At 35.7% G+C, this 21,547-nt stretch overlaps 1 protein-coding gene and 1 non-coding gene across 2 annotated transcripts in view; one reads left to right on the plus strand and one right to left on the minus strand.

Annotated features, from left to right (window-relative positions):
- Nucleotides 1-241: 241 nt before the first annotated feature.
- The window catches only part of LOC125241281, a 36,782-nt gene continuing 15,476 nt past the window's right edge, over nt 242-21,547 (minus strand). Inside the window, exons 3-8 of the mRNA XM_048149671.1 lie at nt 20,094-20,390; nt 14,529-14,753; nt 13,783-14,031; nt 13,618-13,701; nt 11,485-11,570; nt 242-1,910 (exon numbers count right to left, since the gene is read on the minus strand). Of these exons, the coding sequence (XP_048005628.1) occupies nt 1,766-1,910; nt 11,485-11,570; nt 13,618-13,701; nt 13,783-14,031; nt 14,529-14,753; nt 20,094-20,390 (1,086 nt within the window). The 3' untranslated portion in view covers nt 242-1,765. The remainder of the gene's footprint in view (nt 1,911-11,484; nt 11,571-13,617; nt 13,702-13,782; nt 14,032-14,528; nt 14,754-20,093; nt 20,391-21,547) is intronic.
- Trnat-cgu lies at nt 19,967-20,038 on the plus strand. The gene has a single exon. It is a non-coding gene; the product is annotated as a tRNA-Thr (tRNA).

The raw sequence follows: 21,547 nt of genomic DNA on the forward strand, positions 1-21,547 counted from the left end.
CAGCAAAATGCAGCCCTGACAAGAAAATGATTGCGTGTGACGCTTTGATATTTGATGGACGCTCACCTTTACTAGCCCTTTGTACAAAGGGCCTTGCCCTATGCTCGGCCCTGGGCACGGGCACGAGCGCCTTTTCGGCGCATACAATATGTATCACAATCATTTGCTTGTCAGTTATGCGATAAGTGGATGGACAAAAAATATCTAACCCTCTTTGGCCGTCGGGTAAGAACATCGTATGATTTGTAATAAAATTATATGGTCCTATTTATAATTATGTACGAGTATCGACACCTTTTTTGATTATGAAAATATGACGTAGAAATTCATATTTTGACAACCTTTCATGTTAAGATCAAGTTCAAATACAAAAGAGGCCTTACATTAAATAGCACTTTATTGGCTCCAACTTAAAACATTTTATTGAATTTAAAGGTACAGTCAGCTGCAGACAAAAGTAGACCCCCCTGCATACAAATTTGTCATACCTGCATACATCTTATATTATTGCTTAATTAATAAATTAGGTCTATAAATGCAGTTAAATGTCACGATAATCTCGAAAGGTCTATACGAACCACTAAACTATATAAATATAATACTAAACTGTCATCCACAAAGCTAAATGGCCCCACGCTTTGTGTACGAGAACTTAAACGTTTGATGCATGTTTACTATAAACCAAAGAGCTAATGATAGCAAGAGGTGCATAATCTTTAATAGTATTTAGTGCCATCAACTTCTATCGCAGAAATAACAATTGATTTTATTGATTACTACCCATAATAATGTTAATTATGTAGTCACGAAATTGTAAGATTAGGTATAGACCCTTATAAGAATGGACAGTATAGCGTTAGACATTTACGTGTCTTATTCAAGGCACGATTTCGATTAGATTTTACATCTCTTACTATTTCAATATTCGCTATAGAATTTTTGCTTGGTGTGATGCTAGACACCAAGCAAATTCTGCACACATTAGTAGTGATTTTGGCTTGGTGTGATGCTAGACAGTAGACACCAAGCAAATTCTGCACAAATTAGTAGTGATTTTGTGTGAAAGTATCACCGTAAACGTGGAATTTAAATGACAACGTATTATTATTTGTGATAGTTTCGCATTGGATTGGTTTGGGCGGACTCTTTTATAACTAGTAAACTAAACTTCAAACATTTATATTAATTTACTTATGTCTATAACTTATTTGAGAATCAAATGTAAAATAAATGTACACGTATAACTTTAATGGAGTCTTCTCATGTTAAATACAGGTTTTAAGTTAGCGCACAACGCACAATGTTTGACCATAGAAAATAATTAGCGGATATTAAACTGAATTCATATTCATTGGGTCATCAAGATTTGTAAAACAATTTTTTTATACATTTAAAAATATATATCTCCGCGATAATTCATATGCGAACAACATAACGCTGCTAATGAATACCTAGCTAATAAATATACAATATGTATTTTATACTTTTTAGACATAGTGCAGAAGGAACGCCAGGATACCTATATTAACGAATCGTTAATATACGAGTAAAATACTTTCTGCACTTGCGTCTTACTTAATTTATCCCTTTTATAGTTAGAAAAATACCGTCACGCCTGCTTTTTAAGCATTTGACAGTAACCGTTCGATGTTAATTATAACCAGAAACCTCATAGCATGACGTTTGAAACTACCTTCTCTGCCTGCTGAATTTCGGGTAGAAATAAAGATTGTGATCACGAGAGTGTGGGCAGCAGTAGTCAAGTTTACATGTAGAGATCGAAGTCGAAGCCGTTGCCGCCGCTGAGATAGTCGTAGAGGTAGACGGCCATCTCATCGAGCGCGTCGAAGCGAGGATCGGGCAGCGGCTCGTCGCGCGCCCGCGCCGCACGTGCCGAGCGCGACAGCGACCTGTCAACGTGTCAACAACGGTTTAAGAGGCCTTATTCCTAAAGACGAGCGTTTTTTGCAAAATAGAACCTTTTTCATTCAAAATTATAAAGAAACTATAAATGATTATTAAAAAAATGATAATGTTCCTAAAAGTACATATCTTAAGCTAGAAAGTCAATTGGTACTACTTTAAAATATGTCTTTTTATACTTCCGAAAAATCAGTTTTTTCGGAAGACGTTTTCAAATTTCGTAGTGAAATAGCTCGTTTAGAATCGTGATTGTGCTGTTAAAAATGTTATTTGGGGTAATAAATGATCACAATCCTATTTGTTATATCCTGTACGAGTTAGCTAATACTTTGACATTTTAAGATTTACTTGAAATGGTGGATAAATAACCTTCCGTATTCTCCCCATTTTTTCGATAAAAAGAGGTTTACATTATGTATTTTTCCTGCGATTCCTGCATTTTTTGTAACTCTTAAATAATATTATCCTAAACTAGAACTTCTTATTGACCTATAAGAAAAAAATCATACATATAAGACATACCTTTCTGTCGATAGATATGTTTTTAAAACACCTAAAATTCGAATAAAAGACACTGTGCTAACGCGAGCCCGCTCAGTCTGCGCCGAGCGCTCGAAGACAACGGACCTGCGTTTGATCGTCCGGCGCACCTAGCTTTCGTAAGCAGCGCGATAGTTCCGAGAAGTGCCGTAAACTGCGACTAAACAAATCTTGATCCTTTTTACACCTTATGCAATTTTAGCATTCGACATGCTTTTCATATGATTTTGGATTTTAAGTTATACGTGAAGTTTGTTGAGAGTTTGAATTATTATTATATTTTGGGACCAGGATGGAGTCAGGCAGAAGATGTTCAACAGAACTGCTATTCTACTTATCATAACTCCACCATGTTTGGGCTCATTAGATTTGGGCTGATGAGCACCATCGATCTAGATGAGGTCCAAGGTCTCATGATGGAGTCAGGAGGTGGTCAACAGAACTGCTATTCTCCTCATCATAACCCCATCATGTTTGGGCTCATTAGATTTGGGCTGACGAGCACCATCGAACTAGATGAGGTCCAAGGTCTCATGACGGGGTCAGGAGGTGGCCAACAGAACTGCTATTCTCCTCATCATAACCCCATCATGTTCGGGCTCATTAGATTTGGGCTGACGAGCACCATCGAACTAGATGAGGTCCAAGGTCTCATGATGGAGTCAGGAGGTGGTCAACAGAACTGCTATTCTCCTCATCATAACCCCATCATGTTTGGGCTCATTAGATTTGGGCTGACGAGCACTATCGAACTAGATGAGGTCCAGGGTCTCATGATGGAGTCAGGAGGTGGTCAACAGAACTGCTGCTATTCTCCTCATCATAACCCCATCATGTTTGGGCTCATTAGATTTGGGCTGACGAGCACCATCGAACTAGATGAGGTCCAAGGTCTCATGACGGGGTCAGGAGGTGGCCAACAGAACTGCTATTCTCCTCATCATAACCCCATCATGTTCGGGCTCATTAGATTTGGGCTGACGAGCACCATCGAACTAGATGAGGTCCAAGGTCTCATGATGGAGTCAGGAGGTGGTCAACAGAACTGCTATTCTCCTCATCATAACCCCATCATGTTTGGGCTCATTAGATTTGGGCTGACGAGCACCATCGAACTAGATGAGGTCCAGGGTCTCATGATGGAGTCAGGAGGTGGCCAACAGAACTGCTATTCTCCTCATCATAACCCCATCATGTTCGGGCTCATTAGATTTGGGCTGACGAGCACCATCGAACTAGACGAGGTCCAAGTTCTCATGATGGAGTCAGGAGGTGGTCAACAGAACTGCTATTCTGCCGTCCTAAGGTAAAAGGCAGCTATTCGACATTTTGCCGAAATTGACTTATTGTAATATTCGTAATGTACAGGTTAAGCTGCATCGACCACTTTTTTCCGTTTTTCGATATGTTGCCTAGTTTCCGAGAAAATTTCTCTAAAAAGGCAGTATTTGCACTAATTTTCCAAGATTTCCTAGCCAAAAAAGCAGCTATTTAACAAAACTAAGCTAAATCAACGTATATGCAGATATACGTTTTTTTACGCTCTGGTTAGGTTGACATGTTATCCAGTATTACTAGCCTAAAAGTACGTAAAAGTGAAAAACTAGGCTAAAAATACGTACAAGACGTTATACGTAGTCTTAGCGTAGGATTTTGATCAATTTTTTAAACTGATACTAGTCTAAAAAAGCGTATATACATTTTTTCTGTAAAAAATGTCAAATACGTCATTTAAGCCTAGTATCGCTCGATTGTTTTACAACACAATATTAGTCTATAAAAACGAATAAGTGTTATACGTTCTTCTTATTTTGTATGGGTGTCATATTAAACGTAAAAAAACTTTTAAAATGAGTGAAAGTGCTGCAAACTAGCCTATAAAACAGTATATGCTCCAACCTTTGTCAATCCACCCGCCAGCCGAAAGATACTTTATGCTATGGAAAAGCCATCAGTGACGAGCTGCGAGCACCGGCGCAGCTTGTGGCTGACAGTACGAGAGCGCAGCTGGCTTTTTTCGCGCGAAATATTGATCGAAACCAAACGAAGTTAGGAAAAATACTGAATGATTGCATTTTTGATACGTTTTAACAATAATAACTATTGTTTACATTTCCTACATCATTTCTATTGTCATTTTTATTCGAGATACAAACATTTAACTCGATTTTCAGATATTATTGCTCGAAAGCAAATACGTCTTTTTAGCGTAGTTTGCGGTGGGAAAGTTGTTCGTATATAGTTTTTTTTGCAGCAAACACTATATGAGGTATATTAATATTCCACGGTTTAAGTATTTAACGTTATCCTTTTTGGTTTAATTTACAGTAAAACAAGTAAATAATTTGCAATTAATGAATGAGAACGTTAGAGATGAATGTTGATATAGAGAGGAGGGGTAAATCCAAACAACGATGAATGGATTATGTGAAATAGGATATTAGAGAGAAAGATATGAGTGTTGAGATGACGAAAGAGGAGAATGAAAGAGGAAGACCTGTTCTACCTACCCCACATAAAATGAGATAAGGGTATGAGGAATAAGAAGGAGAAAGTATTGGCAGTAGTCTACATTTTCAACTATGTTTTATTTTACAAACATGGAATATTAATATGAATATAATAGGAAATTGAATATGAAAATAACCATATTTTTGATAACCAGTATCAAAAAGCATAGGCATGTTCGTGTGAAAGTTAGGCCTATATACTAAACTTACGGGGTCATCTGCCACTGTTTCCAGAAAATCCATTAAATGACTATTTTGTTGTAGTCGAATTCAATTTATGACTAATTATTTTGATTGACTTTGATTTTGATACTCTCTATAAACTTTTGGATCGCAATTTTTGTATTGTAACATTGTTGAAGATTTTTATGGTTACTAATCCAGTCATTTCTGAATTGCTCGATGTTATCTGTTTCTTAGCTTAATTCATTTCAGGGTAGTTCGACGGATTTAATGTTTTCGCAACAAACTCGACATCATTCTCTTGATACCAGACCGGTACTTGGCGAGCGTAGTGAAAAGCAGCTTAATCGGACCAGAAGAATATTTGATCCCTGTACTTTCATATACTTAAGCAGAACCTGCTTATGAAGGCATTCCTTCTTGTAAATCTAGGAATCTAAGTTTCCTTAAACAAAAAACGAATGGACAAATTGCTTGCCAAACCACTTTTTGCCCAAATTTTTCGCAAAAAATCATTTTATCGTAGGTATTTGAACCCTATCAGAGGTTGAGGTACCTCTTGGTCGTGTAACTTCCGAGCTCAAGTTTTGATGGGAGATTCCTGAGTTTGGATGCGTTTTGGATGTATTTGTTTCATGTATATTAACCAGCCGAAGTGAATTCATTCACTTTGACGCTCTTTAGCTTACTGAACTATTACTACATATTCGCACAATCTCTAATAGAAATTGGTAAAATTGTTTTTTGTTTGCAAACTGTTCGTCACATAATAATTATATTATCTTTTTCTCTAAATTTTTTTATAGAAAAGAGCCAGGTTTTTGGAGCGACCATGAAATTTTTCTAAACTGTATGTATAATTCATGCGAAACCATTTGGTAGTAGGTAGTGTAAACTGCTTTCTAACTCACATCTTGTGCGGCCAATTTCATAGTCATCCAAATCCTTTGCAGATAGATTGGTCACAATTAAAACCCGTTGTTGTTCTACCTCTCATCTTGGCATTAAAATTACATAATTATAATTTATTTTGCCTCCAATTCTCAGAAGTGACGCGATAGATTGACATATGACATATGATATAAAAATTGACCTTTTTTTCAAAGCAAAATAACAAATTGACCTTTTTTATCATTACTTACTAACTTGTTTCCATTAGCAACGTAAGAAAGTTTCCACAAAACTCCGAATTAGTACACGTATGTTTAGTATATAGACGGCACTCTTATCATCTAGGCTTTGAGGAAAAATGACGATTAGATACTAATAATTGACTACTTACTGACTAATTTAAAAGAGCAGGTATTATTGTGTACTGTAAAAGTTTATTATATTATATTTATCACTATCCAAAAAGAATCGATAGATCTAGTTTTTTTTTTAAGTAAATAGGGACAGAATGGCGTTTTCTTGTTTCTTTAATACATACGTTTTTAAACGACGTATTTGCATTTTGTTCCAATTTCTTCCAAATATACTAATCTATAAAGCCGTATATACGATTTTTTTGATAGTATGCGTTCTTTTAGACTAGCAGTACAGTCGAAAATCTGGAAAACTCACTAGGATACTAATTAAAAAGGCCGAATAACTACGATACTGCCTTTAACTTAGAATCTCGAGTGCTAGATGGGCATTGTTGCTAAGCAATAAGATAGTATGTGATTATATACGGCGTTATAGCCTAGTTTAAGAGAAAATCCTAGATTAGAACACCGTATAAAGCATGTTTTACCGCTTTCTTGACTAGTAATATCTACCATTTTTGAAGCTTAATACTATGCAAAAAGGCTTTTATCGAATTAAAAAAAAATCAGTCGCTGTACAAACACACAAATAATGTCTAAAATAAGTAAACACTTATACCTACTATATACAAAAAGAAATAATGAAAAAAGTTAATCCGTTTTGTAGAAATTCAAAAAAGAATGTTTTTTGCGATTATCTCAAAACTAGCTTTTGTCGAATAGCTGCCTTTTACCTTAGGACGGCAGTATTCTCCTCATCATAATGTTTGGGCTCATTATAAATATGTGGAAGGTCGTTAATAATAATAAATGTTTTATTAGGGTACCCCTACATGTAAAGAGGGGGCAGATATTTTTTTTTTATCTACTACTTTTTTTTTATCCGTATTCATATACATTCAATAATTTTTTTTTAATCGGTCCAGTAACAACGGAGATATCGAGGAACAAACATAAAAAAATGAAAAAAATAAATAAACATACAGACGAATTGAGAACCTCGCCTCAAATCTCTCAGATTTGAGGCGACGGTTAAAAAGTGACACATCATGAGCAGTTCCAATGCACCAAATGTCACTGTTCCGGACGTACTTACGCTGCATGCTGTTCTTATAAAAATATGAAAGTCACTATAACTGTGATAATTTCCGAAAATATTAATATTATCAAAAAACGATCTTAGTAAACCCTTATTCATTTTTAAATACCTATCCAAAAATATATCACACGTTGGGGTTGGAATGAAAAAAAAATCAGCCCCCACTTTACATATATGTAGGGGGGGGTACCCTAATAAAACATTTTTTCCATTTTTTATTTTTGCACTTTGTTGACGTGATTGATATACATATTGTTACTAAATTTCAGCTTTCTAGTGCTTACGGTTACTGAGATTATCCGCGGACGGACGGACGGACGGACGGATGGACAGACAGACATGGCGAAACTATAAGAGTTCCTAGTTGACTACGGAACCCTAAAAAACAGAAATCACTATTAAACTATTCTCTAATTTCAAGTTCCTAACTAAAATTTTCCTAATAAAAAAAAAACAAATTGATCCCGCTACAAACTTTCACCCCCTTTTTCCCTCTACTAGGGGTGTAAATTTTCATAATCGATTCTTATCTCTTCGAAATTTTGTTAATGCAATCTATATAAATTTCGACTTTCTAGCTTTCGTAGTTTCGGCTCAGCGGTGTTGGTTGTTGAATCAATCAATTAGGAAACCTCAATTTATATATGTACATGTAGACTAATACTATACTTTTACTACATTCATATACCTTATTTACTACTACCATACCATGAATATGAAATTAAATAAAGAGTCCCCATATAAAATTGAAAATTATGTTATTAGCAATTTAATTCAAAACTATCAAGATTATTCGTGTCTGCGTTGAAACGCGCGTTGAGTTGCCGGTGCTCGCGTACCGAGCGCCAACGCCATCTATCGATGGTCGTTTCGTGAAATTGATGAGCGCTCTAAGGAATAAGGGGTCTTAATGCTACATTCTATAGAGGGCTAGTGTATGTACGGCATTCTGTAGGAGGGAGGGCGGTTCACTATTGCCTTGCAGAAACTTTTTTCGCATATTTTTGATTCGTATAATAATCCTTGGCAAAAGTCACTTTTGACAGAAACACCTTACGCTTTGGCATAAATCCGAAGCCGAATCTTATGTTGGCATAATGTTGATGAGCTTAATAGTCGTCCATACGAATATAACTTCTGCAGATAATATTTGTGCATAATATTTAGGCGGCATACAGACATATATTTTTTGCCTTCGTATTTTTGCGAAAACTTACGAACGTGTCATGAATGCTATTTCAGTATTCTTAGTATAAGAACTACTAGCATGACAAAAGACGTACGTTTTCGCCAAAATACGAAAGAATAACATTTTGCACTATAGTCATACTAGTTATGAAAAAAAAGCTGCACTTTTGGATGGAAGCAAGCCGCTTTGCATGGTGATAGTAGACATCATAGTAAAAGATTTTTTCCGAGGATATCGAAATTTCATCCCTTAGGAAGCCGAGCGTAGCGAGGTGTTTTATGAAAATTAAAAAAATTCTATTGTGTAGTCCGATTTTGACAAAACGTATCTCAAATGAAAGGTATTAATTTTTGTAATTAAAAAAAAAATACAAAGAAAAAATTTTGGAAGAAAAGTAAGAAAAAAATTAAAAAAAGTAAATTTACGTCTCGCACTGAATAACTTCAAAGAATGACAGACAAAATGTACAATGTCGATATACGAGTTTTTTTTAATCGAAGACAGATAAATTTGTAGTTGAAAACTCAAGACCGCATTGAAATCGGATTAGCATTTTTTAAGATACAAGTTGCCAAAGTTGGGAAAGATCGCTTTATATGGCCACTTTGAAATTCCTTTGCCAGAAAGTCAGAAATAATATGTTTTTCTGACACAGAAAAATACATAGTAACATTACACATCAAAATAGAATTAAAAATTCCGAGGATATTATAATTTCATCCCTTAGAACGACGAGCGCAGTGAGGTCGGTTACGAAAACCGAAAAAAAAATCTCTTTTTTTTTACGTCGTCCGATTTTGATAAAACATGTTTCATTTGAAAGGTATTGCTTTATGTAACTTAAAAAGAAATATTGAAAAAATTGGGAAAAAAATGTAATATTTAAAAAAAAAACCTTAATTTTCGTATCACACTGAATAACCGCAAAAAACGGTAGACACGGTGTATAATTTCGATATTTGATTTTTTTAAATTAAAGACAAATAAATGCATGATTATAAACTAAAAACCGAATCGAAATCGAATCAGTAGTTTTTAAGATGCAAGTTGTCAAAGTTGGCTTAGTTTGTTTATATGGTCGCTTATAAATTCCTTAGGCAGAAAGTCAGAAACATTATATTTTTCTTACAGTTAAAAGTATGCATAGGTAATAGACATCATAATAAACAATTTTTTACGAGGATATAAAAAATTCATCCCTTGGAAAGCCGAGCGTAGCGATGTCTGTTACGAAAAATAAAAAAAAGGGCAGTTTTTTTTTATTGGATCGTCTTTCTAAGGGTTTCTAAGGAATGAATTTTTTATATCCTTGTAAAAAAAAATGTTTATAATGATGTCTATTACCTATGCATACTTTTAACTGTAAGAAAAATATAATGTTTCTGACTTTCTGGCTAAGGAATTTATAAGCGACCATATAAACAAACTAAGCCAACTTTGACAACTTGCATCTTAAAAACTACTGATTCTATTTCGATTCGGTTTTTAGTTTATAATCATGCATTTACTTGTCTTTAATTTAAAAAAATCATATATCGAAATTATACACCGTGTCTACGGTTTTTTGCGGTTATTCAGTGTGATACGAAAATTAAGGTTTTTTTTTTTTAAATCTTACATTTTTTTCCAATTTTTTTCAATATTTTTTTTTAAGTTACATAAAGCAATATCTTTCAAATGAAACATGTTTTGTCAAAATCGGACGACGTACAAAAAAATGAGATTTTTTTTTCGGTTTTCGTAACCGACCTCGCTACGCTCGTCGTTCGAAGGGATGAAATTATAATATCCTCGGAATTTTTAATTTTATTTTGATGTGTACTGTTACTATGTATTTTTCTGTGTCAGAAAAACATATTATTTCTGACTTTCTGGCAAAGGAATTTCAAAGTGGCCATATAAAGCGATCTTTCCCAACTTTGGCAACTTGTATCTTAAAAAATGCTAATCTGATTTCGATGCGGTCTTCAGTTTTCAACTAAAAATTTATCTGTCTTCGATTAAAAAAAACTCGTATATCGACATTGTACATTTTTTCTGTCATTCTTTGAAGTTATTCAGTGCGAGACGTAAATTTACTTTTTTTATTTTTTTCTTAATTTTCTTTCAAAATTTTTTTCTTTGTATTTTTTTTTAAATTACACAAATCAATACCTTTCATTTGAGATACGTTTTGTCAAAATCGGACGATACAATAAAAAGATAGAATTTTTTTCATTTTCATAAAACACCTCGCTACGCTCGGCTTCCTAAGGGATGAAATTTCGATATCCTCGGAAAAAATTGTTTACTATGATGTCTACTATCACCATGCAAAGCGGCTTGCTTCCATCCAAAAGTGCAGCTTTTGGCCAAAAATTCTCCATAACAAGTATGACTACTACATCTGTATAACTGTGGCGGTCAGACCTTTGCGGTTAGATGTCTACGATTCGAAGAGTTACATCTGACGCCTGACATGTGCTAAAATAATGTATTTAAATTATGGATTTAAATAAATTGCTTATTTTTCGTTGTCAAAAAATGTTTCTTGTATTGCGTAATTATAAGAGATTCGCAATAATTAATAGGTTATTTTATCTGGCCCGATATCTCCTATATAACTATTTAATTGTATGAACTTACAATAAAATTAATGTGTCTATGTCTCTTTAACATTTCAATTTTCATAAAACAGTCACCGTAAAGCGTATCGCTACGAAATTTGGCTGTCAAATGCGCGCTTTGCATAACGTCATTGATTTTCTGGATTGCACTTTCCTTGTACACAAACGTATCCATGAAGATACTGACCTAAAATCAGTGTCGGTGTCTAACTCGTCCTCGCTGGTGAAACGTTCCCGAATGTCCTTCATGATGCACGCCTCCAACTTTTTGTGCTGAAAATAATCGTAATTTGAAATAAACCTATATGAAATATTCACTTTTTCATTGGGAAAAGTTAGCTCTTTATTGTCCCAGAGCTGTAAGAACCTCTTTTTGACACATGACAGCGTCCACAAAACGTAAACTCACGCAACCTAATGAAATTTTAAATAAAATCCTTTAATAATATTTAAAAAAATCAAGTACTTAAAAACAATATTTGGCTTACTTTAAACATAATCTAACACATGTTACATATTTGCGGATCTTCGCTAGTGAGTATTTTTATTAACCGTCGCCTCATATCTCTCAAGAAGGACGGTTATCAAGTCGTCTGTATGTTTTTTTTTTTTTAATGTTTGTTCCTCGATATCTCCGTTGTTACTGGACCGATTTTGAAAATTTTTTATTTGATTGAATGTATATGCATACAGATTAGTCCAATTTTTCTCAGAACCCAGTTCTGATGATGGGATCCTGGAGAAATCGAGGGAACTCCTCAAATCTGAAAGGCATACATATGGTGATTTTTGTATTTTTAAAGGAACAGCATGAATTTACGTACGGAACAGTGACATTTGGTGCAGTGGAGGTGCTGATTACGGTCAGAACGGAACTCCTCAAATCTGAACGGCACGCTTATAGTGACTTTGGTATTTTTATAAGAACAGCATGCCCTTACGTCCAGAACAGTGACATTTGGTGCTGTGGAACTCTTGATGATGGTCAGAACGGAACTCCTCAAATCTGAACGGCACGCTTATAGTGACTTTGGTATTTTTATAAGAACAGCATGCACTTACGTCCAGAACAGCGACATTTGGTGCAGTGGAAGTGCTGATGATGGTCAGAACCGATCTCCTCAAATCTGAACGGCACGTTTATAGTGACTTTGGTATTTTTATAAGAACAGCATGCACTTACGTCCAGAATAGTGACATTTGGTGCAGTAGAACTGTTGGTGATGGTCAGAACCGAAATACGTAATCCAACATACGCAAGTAGCTTTCACCAGAACCCCAAAGGCGGCGGTTTTTTTTCTTAAAAATTATACGATATTATTTTGTCACGCAGGATTTACTTATTATGTCATCTATCATTCATTTTTATTATGGAGATTAGAAATATAAGGAGCGAAAGCTTTAAGTATCAGAAGTGCACATATAAAAGAGAAGATAGGTGGCGCTGCAATAGCAGGGTGATAAGGGTTTGACAATCTCTTAGCCTTCTCGGTAGTGACCCCGCCTACGGAGCATCCTGATGAGATCTTTTTTATTATTTTCTACTAATATTTTTCTTGATTTATTTTTTATTTTTTTTATGTCCAAAAATATTTTGTTTTGTTACTACTTTTCGAAATTTCATTCGCAAGACTTACAACATTACCTAAGAATGCTAACATGGGGCAAACAATGTAAAAGGGCTTAAATTAACATTTTTCTGAATAAAACAATAAATAAACACAAATAAAAATACACAAAAAGAAAATTAATTTATAAAAAAAAAACAAAAAGCAAAAAGATCGCTGTCAGAATCGAACCCGAGAACATCTGCGTACGAAGCCAGCGCACTACCACGGCGCTACGTCTTGCCTTGCTCAGTTTGACGAAATCAGCCTAGAGAAAAGAACGTATAATGTCATGTCACATCGCTGATCATTGAGCGAGACATGCGCTCCAAGCGGAGAGATTTGTAACTGCAATTACAAGGCCTTGCCGGTCATTTTTGCGACTTTTCTACTTCGACAGATGTTCCTCCTTATACTTCTATTCTTCCTGATTTTTATTTTTAAACTAGACTAGTGCTGTGGCAGAGTCTGTCATTACGATTCAAATGACATTTCAGTAAGTTGATAGAAATCGTATATTTGTTTAAGCGCCTCCTTGTACTTATACATTTGGCAAACGATACGTCTTAGCTACATCGCAACATACTTCAAAACAAATGTGTCAAAAATGTGAACTTACAAATCCGGGACAATAGTAAATTTATACTTGGCTAGGATACCTACATTGAATAAAATTGCTATCTTACATGAAAAGGTGGATTGTTAAATCGTACCTTGTAGCAGCGAAAGAAAAACATAGGCTTGATCAGCTCCTGCGACAGTGGTGCCACGTCTCGCTTAGTATCTGGGACGCATTGCTGTAACACAATTAACGGTCATTAACATTACCGCCTGTTAAAGTAAATGCATATTAATATGTAGGATAATTGATTGTGTACCGAGAACTTCTGGCAGAACTGCAGGCCGTCTTGAATATCGCCCTTCAGCTCGCTAGAGACGGGCAGGTTGGCGATGCGCTGAGTGATTTGCTCGTAGTTGGGCTCGAGGTTGTGGTCGATGTAGCCCAGCTCCTGCATGACGCACGTGATGTTGCGCACGCGACCGGCGCCAGCGCCAGCGCCCGCGCCCGCGCCCGCGCCGCCGGTGCGCGAGATCAACTCCAGCCTGTCGCGTATATCCAACTCTCGCTGGACACATGTTTACATACAAAGTTTAATAAATAAGTTGACAATTCACTTGCATAAGAACTTATTGTTTTCACTATTTATGTATCTGCTAGACGAGCGCGTAGGTAGATACGAGTATATTGATCCTAAACGAAGAGACGTCATGACGTTTGATGGTTGTTTTAATATGTATCTAAGTACAATACCTACCTATGTATACAAATACATAAAATGTACATAAATATGTAGTTAGGATCCGAAAGGCGGCCTTTGAAAAATGAACTTCATTGCAGTATTCTATTGCACTAGCTCTTGAAAGCTTTTTGTAAAAACAATGTAGATAAGGGATGATTATGTTACGTAGTACAGTCACCGGCATAAATAAGTGATGATTTCTGTACCTTGTCATATTAACGTCTTGTTTGAAATGTCATACGAAATTGTCAAACGATTAAAAGCGACAAGGTACAGAAATCGTCACTTTATGCCGGTGACTGTACCTAGTTATTTGTACTTACCGACATTCTATTAGATCCAAAGAAACCCGGCTGCTGATAAAAGCCTTGTGGATATTGTTGTTGGTACGCGTAGGGATTATACGACGGCATTCCCGGAGGGTAGAACAGACCGGGCGCGCCGTACGGGAATTGGTAGAAAGGTGTCGCGGGGCTGAACGGTCTGAACTGAGGACTGCCGGGCATCACGTAAGGGGGTATCGACGGCTGTTGCTGATTAAACTGCGACTGGAATTGACAAATTCGCTTTTTGCAATAAGAAATTCTTAAGTCTCATTAAAGTAATATATCTTTAATGAGACTTAAGAATTTCTAAGGTTACAAAATATTGGAAAAGTATTTCAGTATGGCAGATACTTTAGGGCCACTTTCACAGAACAAGGGGTTAACTAAATAAATATTGGGTTAATAAATCCGGGGTTAACTCGTTAAGATTTTAACCCCGATCTTTTGTTGCATCATTGAAAACAAACTTAGTGTTAGCTAACCCGACAGTTTTTATTTTTATTTTAAGCAGGCAACATTATTACTTTTTCAATCCGTTCTATAAACCAGCCAAATATTAAAGAACGAATGATGAATGGAAATGTATGTCTATCTCTCTTACGCTCAGAGATCGGAAAAATTTGCGTCATTGCTCGCAATAATGTGGACATGTCTCCAAAATTAATCAAATAATTAATCATTTAATTTATTTCTTACTTGACATATAATTTGATTCCTAGCCAATAAATACAAAAGTTTTATTAAAGAAAATAATCAGTATTTATCGAGTTAGCATTTATGCTAAGTCGGGAACATTTCGTGGTAACTTGTATGTTTTAATTTCTTTTATTTGCTGTTTCTGTTTATTTTTTTACTTGTGTATTTTTATTGTAATTATCATGAATAAATAATTGATTGATTGATTATTTTTTCCAAGTTTTCAGCAGTCAGTCTATTTCTTTTTACATCAAAAACATACTTAAGTGCTGAAAAACTCCGCTCGCAATCCACTGATGTTAATGGGGCAAACTGAAGTAGTTTTATAGGAATATTATTATTTCAGTATAATTCAGAGTTTATTTTCTGTTCTAAGTTGTGGGCGATAACCTCAAAATCGGGATTTCTGTCAAGGACGGCTTTCATTTTAGTTTGCAAACGGTTACCTATTCCTCCGGGTATACTGTCCAGGCCCCGTAGCCGAATGGCATTTCTCCGACGCCAAACGAAAGCGATACGCCGCTGGCTCTGTCGCGCCAATACGCAAGCGCGATAGAGATAGATATCTACTAGCGCTTCGTTTCGTGAGCGTTTCGTGAGCGATTGTGCCATTCGGCTAGCCACCCAGATTATTTAATATATTTCTTATTTTACTTAAAGTGTATTCGACAGTATTTGAAGAAGACTGTAAATTCTCTATTACTACCAAAATGGATTAGAAATGTTGTGAAATAAACTGTAAATTGTCGACAACATCATCAACTTTTGTATTTATTGACTATTAGGAATCAAATTACATGTCAAGTAAGAAATTAATTAAATGAATAATTATTTGATTAATTTTGGAGACATGTTCACATTTGCACCACGTCCACATGATCTCTGCTTACGCCACAACATGGAGCGTAATACTATCTTTCTTTAAAGCAACATGGCATGATATTTCGTCTAGGCGTATTATTTGTGTCATGACTGTCATGAGATGGCCGCTGTACTGTACTGTTTCTATACCCAATAAGTATTTTCTTTTCATAGTTTGTACCTTGTGTCGAATATTATAAATAAATATTATAGGAGTTTCTTACACAGATTGACTGAGGCCCACGGTAAGCTCAAGAAGGCTTGTGTTGTGGGTACTCAGACAAAGATATATATTTTACTCATAGCAGGGGCGGCTCACTCCGCGATTCTATCGCTGCGCTACAAGTACATGCTGGCGGCCGCGAGTTCGCGGCCTAATCAGGGGTGGCGCGCGTTCTCGCGGAACGCACGTTCGCATATCTACTATTGATTAAGTCCCCGGAAAGGTTCAATAAGGCTTGTGATGATGGAACTTAAACAAAAATATATAAATACTATATATATACCTAGAAAGTACCCAAGACCTGAATATAATAGTATAACATTTTATTGAGTATTAATTTGTTTTAATCCATAGGCAACCCTATCGCCGAACGCCGCGCACGTGCGGCTCATTTCTTTGTTAGAATTTTGTAGGCATTTAAAAAGGCGGCATGTCGCGAACATCAAAGTAGTGGGCCTTCTGTACTTGTACTATTATATATTCTGTGCTCATAGCAAACATGCGAGTACTTATATTCAGTATGGTATGTTCCAGAAAACAATAGTTATTTGTTTTACAAGGGGCCAAAATTGTTGTTAAACCGCACGTGCCAATATTGATACCCGAGCAAACGAAAGATTCCAATATTGAACCGCGAGCGTAGCGAGTAGAGAATACACACAATTTTTCACCACACCAACACGAACAAAATACTGACTATAAAACATCAAACTAAATGAAATCTATCAATTTATTCAATATTTATGATTTAAAATCATCATTTATAGGTACATTCTACCAGCCAACTCAAGAAGCCGAGTTAAAATATCTGTTTTCGAATTGCAAAGTACGCCTTTACCAGTTGGTGTGGTGAAAACTTCTTTACTTACCTGATATTGCACGGGATTTGCGTATTGCAATCTGTGTTTGATTTTATTCAATAAAAATACAACACTGTTTTTCTAGTCGAAACCTTCTGTGAAACTTTTTTATCTCTTTGTGTATTGAAATAATCGGTACGTTCTGCGATTCTTCGGTCGTAAAAATCCGTGCTGATGTATTCTATGATTTCTTCATAGTTACAACTAGCCCGGGAACAAATCAAATTATTTTGTTGAATATTTTTGATTTGTTCTTTTTTTCCAAGTAGTCACACTACTATATATAAATTATAAATTTAAATAGATATCAGATATCATACACGAAAAATCTCTCTAGATCACTAGACCACCCTGGCCTGCCACCTGGTGGCGGGCGGGTGGTCTAGTGGTGAAGACGTTAGCCGCGTAAGCTGAAGACCCGGGTTCGATTCCCGGCTCGGCCACCGGTGGGCCTTGTCGTTTTTTCTTTCGTGTATGATATATCTATTTAAATTTCTTCAGAAAATAATAATAAGTCGTTTATCATATTTGTTCTCTCGTCCAACCGACACGTAAAAGAAATGTTTAAATTATGCGCGATTTTACTAGTACTAACTAACCCAGAATTAGCGATTTAACCCTGCGTCGTCGGCGGGTTAAATATTTAACAACTTAACTCAGAGTTAAACCCTAAACTTTAATGGTGCAACACAAATTATTAGTTTAACCCCGTATTGGCGGTTAACCCCGTGTTAGTTGGCTTAACCCTGGTTGGTGCAAGTGGCCCTAATGTTTCATATGCACCATAGCACCATACACCGTGGGCAGCAAAAAATATTATATGACTTTTGTATGTTTTTTAGGGTTCCGTAGTCAACTAGGAACCCTTATAGTTTCGCCATGTCTGTCTGTCCGTCCGTCCGTCCGTCCGTCCGTCCGTCCGCGGATAATCTCAGTAACCGTCAGCACTAGAAAGCTGAAATTTGGTACCAATATGTATATCAATCACGCCAACAAAGTGCAAAAATAAAAAATGGAAAAAAATGTTTTATTAGGGTACCCCCCTACATGTAAAGTGGGGGCTGATATTTTTTTTCATTCCAACCCCAACGTGTGATATATTGTTGGATAGGTATTTAAAAATGAATAAGGGTTTACTAAGATCGTTTTTTGATATTATTAATATTTTCGGAAATAATCGCTCCTAAAGGAAAAAAAGTGCGTCCCCCCCCCCTCTAACTTTTGAACCATATGTTTAAAAAATATGAAAAAAATCACAAAAGTAGAACTTTATAAAGACTTTCTAGGAAAATTGTTTTGAACTTGATAGGTTCAGTAGTTTTTGAGAAAAATACGGAAAACTACGGAACCCTACAATGAGCGTGGCCCGACACGCTCTTGGCCGGTTTTTTTTAAATGTCGTTAGGAATACACTTAACATCTTTCGAGTTACACAGGCCCATGTTGTATATTGAAGCTGAATGGACATCTTACTGACAGACAGTAAGTGCCACATACCACATACATCTAGTGGCCGTTAGATCAGATGAAATACGACGGAAGGTTTTTTGGCAGGATTGGTCAGAGGGTAAGACGTACCCCGTCACCAAAATTTATGATACAGCTTTGTCAGGGGGTAGACTATAGATATAAAAAGCACTGACCTACTATATTACATAAAAAATTCCTACCCCTTTTTATAATATTAAAGGTCAATGACCCTATTAGGGTCGTGACAAGCAAAAAATATTCGATGATCGATATTTTTTCGGTGCCGAAATATTCCGTGCACAGCACGCAACGCTACCAGAACGATGAGTGCAGCGAAACGGTGAGGTGAGCATAATTATGGGTTATGTTTTAACCTCGAATGGATATCGGTCTAAACATATTATAAACGCGTATCTCTTGCTAGCTCTTGCCAGCCTTAGGTTTAGAAGAGGTATCTAAATTTAAATTTAAATTAAAGACTATACATTAATCGAGACTGTTCAAACATACTCATTATTAACAGGAAAGATCAATTCGGAAAAAAATGTCCAAAGGAGTTTTGTTAACAACGTACCTACCAGGTTTTATTATTATACATATGTTATTAATAATTGCATTTACTTCGTCGGATTAACCCCTATGATGGAACCAGCGGAAGATTAAAACATCACAAAACGGGAAATGTTAATCAAATTTCAATGACATATAGAAGATCCTAAATATACTATACTATAGATTTCTTTCCAGACGCAAAACGACACGAGCTAAAATGCTAAAGTTGCACTAGAATGCATTTTTTCCGACATATAAGCGAAGAACCGAAAATAAATAACTTTGAAACCCCCTCTCCCGGCTCAAGGGATAGGACCGGGGATGTTGATCACCTTACAACTAGTATTTATTTTTTATTTATTTGACACCCATACCCGCGGTTGTTGACATTGTCAGTGATGCATTAATAAAAATGCTATGTAGGTAGGAAAATAGTCAAAAATTGTTTCCCAAAGATTTACGTCTAATATTGTCGCTGGCCTATTTAAGCAAATTTAAGAATACCATACCAATAATTTTTATTACATTTACATACTTTATTTCTCTTTATCGAACAGCGTCGCAGTCATAAAAGTTGTTTTTGCAGAGTTAATTAATTACATCGAAAAGCATTTCGCAAGAATTATTTAAAACAAGATCCATTTTAGACTCTAAATGTGGACAACAATTCCTACACTTGTAAAATATGTCTGATTACTCTAGCCCTGTGTGTATTTGTACTTATAGGTAGGTTTTATCCAAGCTATTTTCGACTTTTTACACGTGAAGCTATCGCCTCTTTAGCTCAGTGGTAGAGCACTGGTCTCGTAAACCAGGGGTCGTGAGTTCAATCCTCACAGGAGGCATTGTTGAAGAGGTGGTATTTTTTTTCTCATATGTAACATTGTTTTTTGTACTTACGCTATGTGGTCTAAATGCAAGAACACCTCCTAGAGGCGATCCCTTAAGGGAATGCGAGTCTTGATTTGGTAAGTCGTTTTCTTGGTTGTGTATAACGCCATCTGTAGGTTTAGTGATAGTTTGCGAGCTTGGGTCCATGGCAAAGCCGGGCGGGAGTTTCCCCAATAGCACCGAAGGCGGGAGGTGCAGGTTCGGCTGCGCGTCGAAAGATGGCGGTGCCGAACATTTCGCATATGCGTCCTTCATTTCTTGTCGAATTTGTTTTACTACTTCAGGACCAAAACAACTTTCATAAATCTGAAAAAATATGACTTATTGATTATCAAATAATAACTATATCAATATCATATAAGTTCTCTATAGATAATATGCATAATAAGCAAATGACCTCCATTGTGAGAAATCTGTATGATGTAAAATGTCGGCAACCGGTACTCTGATTTCATTTAAATTTAGAACATTCTGTTACAAAGAAAGAATCATATTTGCGATGATAGCGATCGAATTTGTTTCGTTTCAAATATCGAACGTTTTAAAACTGAACTGACAGTCAATCACTACTTGTAGAAAACTATTACATTATATGGATGTAGATAAAGTTACATATGTATGCAACTAACTGTACATAATATTATCTTATTAATATTTTATACTATCATGATATAATACAGAGCTTTTCCGTCGAGTACCATGTTTAGGCCACGAAGCCTGCTGAGTACAGTACGAGAGTAAAAAGCTTGATTATATCACTATTGTATACAATACTTTTTCTATCAGTCATCATATTCATCATCAATGGATGAACAATATCTTCATTCAAGTTAATGTTAATGGCGTTGTTCACCGTTGTATCACCATCGAATTTCCTGGCAATCAATTGTCTGTAATACTTAACTGTCTCATTGGCCGATAACGCCACAAATAAATAAAATGTGTTTAAGATGTAGAAAAATTGCCAGGTATCGCAAATTAGTATATAACTGGTATGAAGTTTTATTTTTGAAATTATTACAGTTGACTACAGAGAAGTAATGAAATATATAGTTGTCAAGAGTCAAAGACTATCCAACAGTGAAAAGTTAGCACTTATAGTTTGGTTTGTGGTGTCCTAAGTGACAGATTATAGTCGAGGAGTAGAAAAAAGACATTATGAAATGTCTTTCAGATCGTTTCATAAAACACTCGTTTGGCCCTCATTTTGCACTAGTCAGTTAAATAACAAATACCTATATATAAAGATTACTTAAGTATTACATATTAACTTTTTATTTCGTACGTACAATATTTATAAGTGACCTCCTAGTACAGCTCCAGATAAAATAAAATTAATATTTGTGACTTGTGACCACAAGACATATTATGTTACGCATTGTCTAATTATACCCTTAATTTGCCAAACAGTTAAAAGTATGTATGATATCATATAATAAGTACTAGTATACGTTTTTTTAGAA

Source organism: Leguminivora glycinivorella, chromosome Z, assembly GCF_023078275.1.
Source record: "Leguminivora glycinivorella isolate SPB_JAAS2020 chromosome Z, LegGlyc_1.1, whole genome shotgun sequence".
Lineage (NCBI taxonomy): Eukaryota > Metazoa > Arthropoda > Insecta > Lepidoptera > Tortricidae > Leguminivora > Leguminivora glycinivorella.